The sequence below is a fragment of the Podarcis muralis genome, chromosome 8 (genome assembly GCF_964188315.1).
Source record: "Podarcis muralis chromosome 8, rPodMur119.hap1.1, whole genome shotgun sequence".
Classification (NCBI taxonomy): Eukaryota; Metazoa; Chordata; class Lepidosauria; order Squamata; family Lacertidae; genus Podarcis; species Podarcis muralis.
In genome coordinates this window covers 84,753,964-84,766,442 of record NC_135662.1, presented here as the reverse complement: position 1 = coordinate 84,766,442, position 12,479 = coordinate 84,753,964, and the positions used below count along the sequence as shown (strand labels likewise).

At 44.5% G+C, this 12,479-nt stretch overlaps 1 protein-coding gene across 8 annotated transcripts in view; it reads left to right on the top strand.

Moving 5' to 3' along the window:
- The window catches only part of ENOX1 (ecto-NOX disulfide-thiol exchanger 1), a 273,652-nt gene that overhangs the window by 247,525 nt on the left and 13,648 nt on the right, over positions 1–12,479 (top strand). For all 8 annotated transcript variants that reach the window (XM_077933440.1, XM_028738095.2, XM_028738100.2 and 5 more), the window contains 2 exons: positions 5,072–5,179; positions 12,073–12,132. In XM_077933440.1, coding sequence (XP_077789566.1) covers positions 5,072–5,179; positions 12,073–12,132 — 168 coding nt within the window. The remainder of the gene's footprint in view (positions 1–5,071; positions 5,180–12,072; positions 12,133–12,479) is intronic.

Here is a 12,479-nt window from a genome sequence, read left to right as displayed (position 1 = left end):
TAAGACTTTGGTGATTTTTGAAGCTTTTCCAAAACTTTCCTGGCACCGTGCTCCGCAAGACAAAAAAAAATCGCAAGACGACAAAACTCGCGGAACGAATTAATTTCGTCTTGCGAGGCACCACTGTACGCCCAAAAGTGCAAGTAGATAAATAGGTACCGCTCCGGCGGGAAGGTAAACTGGTTCACCAGTGGCGGCTTAGTCATGCTGGCCACATGACCCGGAAAAACTGCAGACAAACGCTGGCTCCCTCAGCCAGTAAAGCGAGATGAGCGCCTCAACCCCAGAGTCGTTCGCGACTGCACTTAACTGTCAGGGGGCCTTTACCTTTTGCATACTACACAATATACCACAAAATCTCAGAATCCTGTGTTTAATATATATTAGCGGGAGGGTGCCCTTGTGTCTTTCATTGAGGCTGGTCTGAAAGGGACACTGCACATGGCGGGGAGAGAAACGTTGGTTTGTATTTAAAGCTACGCATTTCCTGGTCCTGGGCAGCTGCAAACCACAATATGCCACCAGTTCAATGAAATATTCTTGAGAATGGCAAGGCCTGCTATTGAATCAGTAGGGTATGCAAGAGTAATTCAAATGTACCTGATCCAGTACACCCCAAAGCCTCTGATTACGCTTATTCGGTTGTAGCTTCCTATATGTGGATTGTGTTTGCTCATTATGAGTACCAATTATCAGATGAACTTACACATTCTCGTGTTTAGAGAGGATAAGACATTGTGGCAGGGTGCTACTAGCAACAATTCACACAATCCTGCATTGGCCTTCGGAATTTGTGTACGCTTGGGAGCATTTCATGGGTGTTAGCATTCTGGGCCATGCTGACAATATTCATTGCAGAGGCTTGAGCAACCCAGCTTTTGTCTATAGAGCTTTCTATATTTAATGCATCAAAAACACTCAAGATTGGTTTTGAGATGGTGATTTTTCTGGGGTGTATTTATGAGATCTGAGACATGGGATGATGATTGCAGGAAGAGAACGAGCACAGGGTTTCAAGAAATCAGCTGAACTGACTATCAGCAGAGATAATTTTATAATTTCTAAGTGCTATTGTCACCTTTTTGAATTACTCTGTAAATGACAGCAGAGACTTGGGGGGGGGTGTTTCCTATTCATCTTAGAACCCCATCGCAAGAGCTTTAGCTCTAACAAGGCTCATTCAATCTACCGATCCTGTGGCAGCATCCAGGATCTACAGCTTACAGCCCCTGGCCTTGATTTGCTTCGCTTCTTTCCGCCCTTTTCCTCCCCCCATCTGCACTTCATTTGAGCATTGGGGAGAGTGTTAGTATTGCAGCACCCCCTAATCAGCTGCACATTCACCAAAGGCTAAGTTTCAGTGAACTCAGTGGGGATTAAAGGTAAAGGTAAAGGGACCCCTGACCATCAGGTCCAGTCGTGACCGACTCTGGGGTTGCGCCGCTCATCTCGCTTTACTGGCCGAGGGAGCCGGAGTACAGCTTCCGGGTCATGTGGCCAGCATGACTAAGCCGCTTCTGGCGAACCAGAGCAGCACACGGAAACTCCGTTTACCTTCCCGCCACCTATTTATCTACTTGCACTTTGACGTGCTTTTGAACTGCTAGGTTGGCAGGAGCAGGGACTGAGCAACGGGAGCTCACCCCGTCATGGGGATTCAAACCGCCGATCTTCTGATCAGCAAGTCCTAGGCTCAGTGGTTTAACCCACAGCGCCACCCGCCCCAGTGGGGATTACTTCTCAGTAAACCAGCACAGGATAATTTAAGATAACTTGAGAATTGTCTGTCTTTGACCAAATACTTCACCATACATTAAAATCAAAAACATTACGATGCTTCATGGTTCCATGTTCTGTGAACCGCCCTGAGAACTCCAGGTATAGGGTGGTATCTAAATTCAAATTATTATTATTATTATTATTATTATTATTGAAGGCAGTGGGTTTTGCTTTCACTTCACTATTTGTAACAATTGTCCACTCATTAATAGGTTTGAAGCTGACATGCCCAACAGCTTATTTAAAGGAAGTGGTTTTGGGGGGTGAGTGTTTGGACCCCTGGGCTCTCACTTGTGGGGTGTCTCTCCAATGCTTTTTAAAGAGGTGCCAGATCTCATAATTATTCTCTTAGAATGGCAATGGTGCCCACCTGAGAGGTGCTGGAGCTGAGCTCCGGTGAGCTCCGACGGAAAAAAGCCCAAGTTCTACCTTTCTTTAAAACTGGAACCAGTGAAGGTCCTGTGTGAGGGTGTTGAGGCGGTTGGAGGATGAATGGCCGCTAAAAGATTGAGGTTGAATCCCAACGAGAGAGAAGTACTGTTTTTGGGGGACAGGGGGCGGGCGGGTGTGGGGTACTCCCTAGTCCTGAATTGGGTAACTGTGCCCCTGAAGGACCAGGTGTGCAGCCTTGAGGTCATTTTGGACTCATAGCTGTCCATGGATGCACAGGTCAACCTGTGTCCAGGGCAGCTGTCTACAAGAGCCATCTGGTACTCTGGTTAAGGCCCTACTTGCCTGTGCACTGTATCACCAGGTTAGTACATACACTGGTTATCTCCTGCTTGGCCTATTGCAATGTACTCTACGTGGGGCTACCTTTGAAGGTCACTCGGAAACCACAACTAATCCAGAATGCCGCTGCCAGACTGGTGACTGGGAGCAGCCACTGGGACCACATAACACCTGTCCTAAAAGGTCTTATTTGACTCCCAGTATATTTCCAAGAACAATTCAAAGTGCTTGATGTTGACCTTTAAAACCCAAAATGGACTCAGCCCTGTATGCCTGAAGGAGCATCTCCACTCAGCCCAGACACTGAGGTCCAGCTCTGAAGGCCTTCTAGTGGTTCCCTCACTGCAAGAAGAGAGGAGGGGGCCTTCTCAGTAGTGGCACCTACCCTGTGGAACACCCTCCATCTTGGTCTCACTAATGTAGACCAAGAGAAAGCAGAGCAAGACATTTTACACCAGCTTGGCTGCAGGAGTTCCTGGGAGAAGGTGGTACAAGGCACCATCCAACCGTCTTAGGGCTCCACTCCAGATTTGTGTAGGGTTTACTCCTCAGCTTTTTACTTCTCCTGAAGATATCCCACAAGGCCCTGGAGGTTTATGGTTAGAATTTTCCTTCTCCTGTATGGGCTACATTCCCAGGTTGACAAGCCCCATCTTCTTGGCCATTGCATCTGCTATTGGTCTCATCCGCTCAATCTGCCTACGCCTGTCTTCACATGCAGGGAAAGTCCCTAAGTCACTGAGGGTTTGAGACCCATCGGCTACCCTCACCTGGTTTAGATGGCCATTCCCAAGGTGTGGCTGCTGTCGCATGCTGACAGCTTCTAGGAGCCACAGGTGAGAGGTGAGTGGAGGGACCAAAGGTGGATAAACTACCCCAGATGGAGCATGGGTCCCCTGCCAGAGGTACTAGCCCTTCTGCTAACACCCCATACACCCCATATCTACATGGGTCTTTGCAATACACACAAGTTGGCTGCTTCATCCATGTTCAAATCGGCATTCACAAGCAGCACTATCAAGGTGGAGCTCTGGCTGGCAGGGCAACCCAATAACTTCTGGGTTCCCAAGATCCCCGTGGCCTTGAGATGCCCAACCTTTCTCCAAATCTGGTCCTACCATCCTCAGTGTGTATTTCTCTATGCCTGTGACTACATTCACTGGTACACCCTGGCATCCTCCACTTTGCCATCACTGCCCAGGCACATACTGCCCCCCTCGTTAGAATACCATTGTGGGCTGAGGAATGTGCTTTCAGGGAAACCACGTGCTAAAAGTCTGCCTTCATCCTATTATGTGGTTCCATACTGGACTGGTCAATATGACGCCCTTTTTAGAAAGCTTAAGAGTTCCCACATAGAGACCATCATCAGTCATCCGATCTGAGCAGCAGTTTCCTTTTTTGCAGGCTTTGTTCTCAATAGCAGCTCAGGAAGAAAAGCCATATTTGCCTTCTTGGCAACTCAGCATTGATAATAAATATAATAATAATAATAATAATAATAATAATAATAATAATAATAATAATAATTTATTTATACCCTCCCTTCCCGGTTTAAAAACAGGGCTCCAGGTGGCTAACAGCAAATATAAAACATTGATTAAAATGTGACTTAAAAACAGCATAAAACAACATGGAATACAACATAAAATGCAGTATCAATATCAATAAAATTCAAAAATTCAGGGGTCAATTGGGGGGGGGAGAACCCCAGTCAGTAGACATCGAATGATCACCAGGGCTAACTGGCCAAGTTGGTCCTACTAGGGCCAGCAAGGAGACCAGGGGAGAATTTAAATATGGGGTCCCAGAAAGGGTGTCTTCATAGAAGAGGAAAGGGAAAAGGGAAGAGAGGATCAGGCTAATTCAAATTGAAGGCCAGGCGGAATAGCTCTGTCTTACAGGCCCTGTGGAAGGAGATCAAGTCCTGCAGGGCCCTGGTCTCATGAGACAGAGCATTCCACCAGGTTGGAGCCATCACTGAAAAAGCCCTGGCCCTGGTGGAGGATAATCTGGCTTCCTTAGGGTCCGGGACCTTCAAGCTATTTATTCATGGACCTTAGGGTCCTCTGCGGGACATACCAGGAGAGGCGGTTCCAAATGTTGCATTTCAGATGCAATCGATGCATTTCAGATTATGGCTTTGGACAGAATGAGGTGGCTGTGGCCCAGTGACTAATTATATTAAAGGACTGCATTAGTAAATTATTTAGGGGCTGAAGTGTTTACCTCGGTATTATTAAAACCAGAGTGTCTACAAATAAGGCTTTGGCTCAGGTGGATGTGACAGCTTCTCTGCAGATGGCATATCCAACCAAGAGTTTGTGTTCTAATGTGTGGTTAAGCTATTTGTTACATTAAGAGAAGAGCATTTCTCGGCTGAGTGGCAGAAAATGCAGACAGAGATAATTTATGTCTTGTTCAGCTTAGACACAACAGTCACAGCAATAAAAACAGAAAATGAACAGTGTTGCTTGCATGAGACTCTGCCGTCGTGAATATTTATTCACAGGCTCAGGCATCAGTAATCAGAAACATCTTTTTTATTTTTCCCGTGCAGCAATTGTTGAAAATCCAGGAAGAATTAAACAATAAAAAGTCAGAACTTGAGCAAGCGAAAGAAGAGCACACGCACACCCAGACCATACTGAAAATTCTCCAGGACCAGGTAAGTGTGAGCTCTGTTTGCAGAGTTGGGTCCATTGTGCCTCGGTACTGAAAACTTGGCCCAGTAGCATTTGAAATTAGTGCAACGCGGATTTCATCGTCTCTCTCTTGTTAATTACATACGATCCATGTCCTTGCAGTTGTTTGCATATGTAACTGGTTTTAAAGGAGCACACAGTAGAGTTGAAGGAGACGGTGTCGAGGCATAATGGAGCCCTTCCTCTGTGGCAGCGGGAGATCTTTAATCTCATCCCTTGTAGCACATTTTCCTCCGCACAGATACCAGCAATGCCTGAGTGTTTTTCTATCTGAAGACAAATGGATTTGGGGAAAGCTAAATATGCCGGAAAAGCAAACGTATTTCAAATAAAACAGCCATTTCTTTGAAGACCAGTAGCGGGTAAAATGAGTTTAGCATCTCCTGTCTCATTCATGCAGATGCATGCGTGCAGGAGAATGAGTCATGATGACAGCCAAAGATCCCCAGTGTTTCTATACACTTACCCAACAGTGGCAGGAAGCAAGCCTCTTATAAACTTAAGGATTCTGTTGGATACAGTTTTCTTTGATGCTGTACGATGCTGAAAAGCATGGTCCAGGGTGAGATAGTTAAGTCTGTAATAAGGGGATAACCTAATGATTCTGGAATAAAGTATTGGACACAGTTACGTACAGTGGTACCTCGGGTTGCAGACGCTTCAGGTTACAGACTCCGCTAACCCAGAAATAGTACCTCAGGTTAAGAACTTTGCTTCAGGATGAGAACAGAAATCGCGTGGCGGCGGCAGTGGGAAGCCCTATTAGCTAAAGTGGTACCTCAGGTTAAGAACAGTTTCAGGTTAAGAACGGACTTCCAGAGCGAATTAAGTTCTTAACCTGAGGTACCACTGTACCATGTTCGTGTGCTATATTGGTGTTGGAAGTTTAGAAGTGCTTATATTGTCAAGATTGCCATTGTCCATATTCTTTTCTCTCTCCAAGACGGTCAGACTAGCCAGGGAAGGGATAGCCTGCCATGTGTATAAATGTGTCTGCCCCACCCTAAATCTGGGTGACAGGTATTTTAAAAAACAAAATGTGCCCCCTTCAGGCAGCTTCCACTAGTCTGGCCCACTTCCATTATCTGAGCCATGCCGGAAGAAAAATGTGTGGGGTGACAAGAGTCCAGGAAGGTACATTTGTGGAAGAGAAAAGGTTCAGCACATTCCGTTGTCCATAATTGATCCCACCCACTGCTTTAGGGTGGGGACCATATATGGCTGCCTGGTTCACAAAGACTCAACAGAAATCCCTCATTTTATGCTGGGAAGAGGTAGTCATTTGGAAAAGGTGTTTTGGCGAGCAATGAAAGGCAGCTGTGTCTTTGCCAGTTTGGTGCCAGAACTCAGGCTACTAATTACTTTCAGCATTTCAGAAGCCAAACAACATTTACCTGGCAACCATGCAACGATGTCCCTTGCATGGAAGGACCCCTATTTCCCAGCGTAAAATCCAACTCAAGTTTGTCCTGTCACCTTTCAAGCCCTTTCAAGCCTTAAACTTTTAGATGATACACTCTGTGATGTACAAGGAAGGTCCCACAATCAAAAATATTGTAATTTAATATCATCATCAATCTTTATTATGGTCCAGAGACTCATCAAATCGTTACAAAGCAATGCACAATTCATACAGCCTACCTCCAGGTTAAGCAAGCATTTTGTTCAAAAGATAGGGATCATTGGTTCTTGCAACCACTGATAAAAACTTTGCCGCTGCTAATGTTGTAGCGTTTGTCCGGTCTTCCAATAGGAACCTGACATAGCGAGCCTCTGATTTTCCCTGGAAAGGTACCAGCAAGGGTAATACAGTTCAGCCCTGGCTTGCTCGTATTTTGCACAATGCAACAAAATATGTTTTATGGAATCGATGTCTTGAGCACATGAGCAATGTCTTTTCCTTTCCTGAGATTTCCTGAGATATTCCTTTCCTGAGATTTTCAAGTTTTGTGTCCCAGCCCCAGGGGGAAACACATGCCCATGTCCCTCCCCAGAGGAGAGGACGGCAACCCCTAAACATTCTTCTCCTGGCTTGTTAATCTGAAATCAATGTAAGTTGTTCGTTGCAGGTGTTGAAGTCTTAAGTGGGTCAGCACAAATCTTGCCTGTTACAGGCACTGAACAATATAACAAGAGCTCTGCAAGGTGTGTTGCCTATTTCCAAAGCTTGAGGAAAGAGAGGACAGATTCTTTAAGACAGCAAGGAAGGCCAGCAACTGGAAGGAGGCAACCTCATTGCCTCACGATATAGCTGTGGTTTCAGGCAAGTTGTAATTGGTCAACTGAGAAATTGCCTGCATAGAAAAGGGCTGGGAATTAAACATTATGTCATTGTAGTTGGAGCCATTTTAACTGGAGCTGATAAAGCTTTGTAATTTTGGAATCTAATTGAAGTTAATTCATTCTTGATTATCAAGAGATTAAGCAGCTGCCTGAATTAAACAAGGGACCATGTTTGATAACTTGCCTTAATGACGCAGCCGAGGACTTTCACACGTGTTCTCAGCAAGGCTTAGTGGACTCTTGCAAAGATGCCGTTCCTAATACGGAAATCTGAGCATCTGCAGCGATGAACTTTCCCCCCCTATCTAATATTCCACAGATTTAGGCAGGGGCATTCTTGCACATATTTAACTACAGGGTATGCAATATTTTTAAATGGTTATCCATTCATTCTCCCTGTTAAGGATCTCAATTGTTTTGTAATCCGTTGGTTAAAACCACATTCATTATACAATCCATTTGTTAGAATAAACAGTCTGGGGGTAAGTATTGATCCAGCACTGAAGTGCCTTTTCTTTTCTTTGGTTAATATGCCAGCTGGGACCTGTCTTGGATGGAGACAGTTTGGCCAACTGTCTAGACTACTGCAGCGCATTGTACATGGGGCCGCCTATATAAATGGTCCAGAAACTGACATTGGTCCAGAACAGGGATTCAAGATTATTAGCTGGGATGGGTGTTTTGACTATATGGCACTTGTGCTTTTCACCAGTACTAGCTCCCAGTTGATTACTGGACTGCCACCAAATTTAAGCTGCGGAAAAACCTTAAAGCCCTAAACAGCTTGAGACCAGGTTACCTGAAAGGGCATGTTCTCCCATATATACTTGTTGTTGTTGTTGTTTAGTCGTTTAGTCGTGTCCGCCTCTTTGTGACCCCATGGACCAGAGCACGCCAGGCCTCCCACAGTTTGGTCAAACTCATGCTGGTAGCTTCGAGAACACTATCCAACCATCTCGTCCTCTGCCGTCCCCTTCTCCTTGTGCCCTCCATCTTTCCCAACATCAGGGTCTTTTCCAGGGAGTCTTCTCTTCTCATGAAGTGGCCAAAGTACTGGAGCCTCAGCTTCACGATCTGTCCTTCCAGTGAGCACTCAGGGCTGATTTCCTGAAGAATGGATAGGTTTGATCTTCTTGCAGTCCATGGGACTCTCAAGAGTCTCCTCCAGCACCATAATTCAAAAGCATCAATTCTTCGGCGATCAGCCTTCTTTATGGTCCAGCTCTCACTTCCATACATCACTACTGGGAAAACCATAGCTTTTACTATACGGACCTTTGTTGGCAAGGTGATGTCTTTACTTTTTAAGATGCTGTCTAGGTTTCTCATTGCTCTTCTCCCAAGAAGCAGGCGTCTTTTAATTTCGCGGCTGCTGTCACCATCTGCAGTGATCACGGAGCCCAAGGAAGCAAAATCTCTCACTGCCTCCATTTCTTCCCCTTCTATTTGCCAAGAGGTGATGGGACCAGTGGCCGTGATTTTTTTGATGTTGAGCTTCAGACCATATTTTTCGCTCCCATATATACTTACCCAAACTTAATACTGTTTTTGGAGGCCCTGCAGAGGTAATCCTAATAGCCCCAAGATGGGCTGGACATTTTTAGTATGCAGACCTAGTGAAGGTTAGGGCTGTATAGCATTTCTCCACCTCCGCATCCAGCACCAGATTCCAAACTTCCTGAAACTGACCACCTGAGGACTGAGCAGGAGCTGCTAGCCCATCAGGTCACAAGGTTGGCCTCCAGGAGAACTCTAACAGGATTTACCAGCTTATCTGGTAAGCTAATACACTGGTAGGAGGGCCCAGCAGCAGCTAGGAAGGCTGACCACCTAGATATTCTGCAGGGTGGACTACCAGCACTGGCAGAGGAAGAGGAGTGCGGGGGGAGCGCACCGCCCCCGACAGTGCGATCCCAGTGGGGTGCCATCGTGGCTGCCCCCCGCCCGCACTTGGTGCCACGCCCCCAGGACGCACGCCAGCCCCACCTGCTCTCCGCCACTGACTAGAAGTGGGTCTTCAGCCTGTGGCATCTGAATATAGACTGCATTTTTAATCAAGACTTATATTGGCTTATATCTTGATCAGGTTCCTAAATTAAATGGGCTTAGATTTTCAAATGTTTCATGCCAGGCAGAGAAAACCTTGGCCATTCTCCTAAGACAAGGGGCCCCCCTTGATTTATAGCAGAAAACAATTCTCAAAGTCGTAAAAGCTGGAATTACAGACTAAGAGCGAGGACATTGACCCTACATGTTACAGAAGATAAAAAAAGCAGAGATAAACATAATTAGGAATGGGCAAATAGTAAAATGATACCATGGGCCTCTCTTAAACCTTGAGCTGTATTTTCTAAGGCCAGAGGCAAATGGGGAAAAAAAACATCTAGCTGACAGAAAAAGAGAGCATTTTTAGGAAATCTTCTAAAAGCTGTTTCTTTCTTAAACTGAGAGAGTTAAAAAGGGCAATAAATGTTGGGAAAGGCAACTGGCTTGGCTGGGGAAGAAGAAGCTTCTTCCTATTTTATTTTGAGGCTGGAAAGGAGGGTGAAAGGGGGAGGTGTAAACTAAAGAGGCTTCTTCAAAAACTGTTTTTTACTGAGTTCCTTCCTTTCTACTTTGAGAAGCTTTATTCTTTTAAAAGGTTACCTATGATAATGTATGAAATATATTAGCTTAAATATATTGGCTTAAATGTAATTATGCAAAGGATTTAAGAAATGCTAGATTCTTATTTCATATAGTTGTAAGAGTTGTATTTATCCTGAAATTAAGTCAGCCACCAGCCTAGCCCCCCTGCCAGACAAGAAGACGCCATCCAAGCAGTCCTGATATATAGTTGTCAGGCATTTGTTTAGAAACCTTCAAATGAAGGAGATCTTTCAATGTTGATGTGAAACTCAAGATCCTTGACATATGTTTAAGATAAAAATTTAAGATTAACCATTTGTTTTAGAAGGCAATAGGGCAAGGAGGGCAAGAGGTGAGCTGGTAATTAAGATTCCATGTAAGATATATTATTACTTATTTGTCATTTATATATAGCTCTTTGTCTCCCTTATAAGGATAGAAGGAAATGGGTGTATCTATTGTGATTGGTTCTAGCAAACAGCCAATAGGAAATCCAACCAGGCTGATTGGACAGAGGCAGCCCAAGGAGGAGCAAAGGGGGCTGGATTAAGGGAATATAAGTGCTGGCCATAATGGCAGGAAGGCAGGCCAGAGCTTGGTAACCATATACCACTGTGCCTCTCATTTATTTGTCTGACAAATAAATTATTATTTTAATTTCTCTATTGCTGCGTTGAATATTTCATTCCAGCTAAGCGTTAACCACAAGCAGGGTGCTACAAGCCAACTACAGAGAAAAACAATATACAAAATCTCCCTCATCCATGATCATTGGCCGTGCTAGCTGGGGCTGCTGGAGTCCAGCAGTACAGTGGTACCTCGGGTTACAGATGCTTCAGGGTACAGACGCTTCAGGTTACACACTCTGCTAACCCAGAAATAGTACCTCGGGTTAAGAACTTTGCTTCAGAATGAGAACAGAAATCGTGCTCCGACAGTGCGGCAACAGCGGGAGGCCCCATTAGCTAAAGTGGTGCTTCAGGTTAAGAACAGTTTCAGGTTAAGAACGGACCTCCGGAACGAATTAAGTACTTAACCCGAGGTACCACTGTATCTGGAAGGCTACAACATCCCCTTCTCTGCCCTATTGCCTTCCCTGAATGGCTACCCTGCTTCCATGGTGTGGTGTGGTGTTTTCTTTTATACAGTGGTACCTCAGGTTAAGAACTTAATTCGTTCTGAAGCTCTGTTCTTAACCTGAAACTGTTCTCAACCTGAGGTACCACTTTAGCTAATGGGGCCTCCTGCTGCCGCTGCGCCGCTGCCGCACGATTTCTGTTCTCATCCTGAAGCAAAGTTCTTAACGCGAGGTACTATTTCTGGGTTAGCAGAGTCTGTAACCTGAAGTGTCTGTAACCCGAAGTACCACTGTACTTAGAAAGAGTTCCCTCTCTCGCTTTCTCTCTCAACATCTTGTAGTCACACGGAATCTGAGAGATCATTCTGTTTGCAACCATTTGGGATCTAAATGAGCTGCTCTTTCTTTCTGCAGATGTTCCCCTGAGAAGGAAGCCTATCATAGCATGTCAGCCTTTTGAACCAGCCAAAATATATTGCTCAAAAGTAATCATTAGCTAACTGCAATTTAGCAAGCAGCAACTTGCAACCACAGCAAAGTTTCAAATTAACAGCAAGAGGAATGGAAAATGCAATCATTTATTACTCATAAAAGCCAATTTTACATACTTTTTATGCCCTGAGACTGCTTTCTAATCTTATTATTTAAAAAATAATGATCCTGTCTCAGAATTTGCTTCCTTTTATTGTTTTTATTTTCAGCTAACCTATTAGCTTCAAACTAGTTCCAGCAAAAGCTGAAACTATATGTTCCATCTGTTTTGCTCATTGGGATCCTTATAAAAAGCAGTGCTCCAAATAAATCAACAATAAGTATGTGAAATACTCCAGTAAAAAAAAAAAAAATTTTTTTTTTTTGTCTTCACAGTTAAAAAAAAACACCAAGGAGTTTGCAGAAACTAATGGTCGTGACGAATCTCAGGCAAATGTAGGTACAACTTTGTATTTCTTTGTCAAGATCCCATGCTTACTATTTGCACTCTGAAATAAAAGTAACTGCGTTGGGTTAATGGCTAGGGAGACGTCTGCCTTTCCTTGGAATCATAGGTTCACTTCCAAGCATGCTTATTTCAAGACAAATGAACTGAATTTCCCAATATGCCTTTTGGAATTAACACGTCTCTGGTAAGAAATGGCTGTCCTGCTTTGTAGCATTCATCGCAACAAAGCTTTCTTGTTTTTCACTACTGAAAAATGTACGGGACCTAGAAGAATTGTGAAGAATGAAAAAAAAACAAAAAAACCCTGCAGCTTTCAACAATGAGTTTTCAGAAT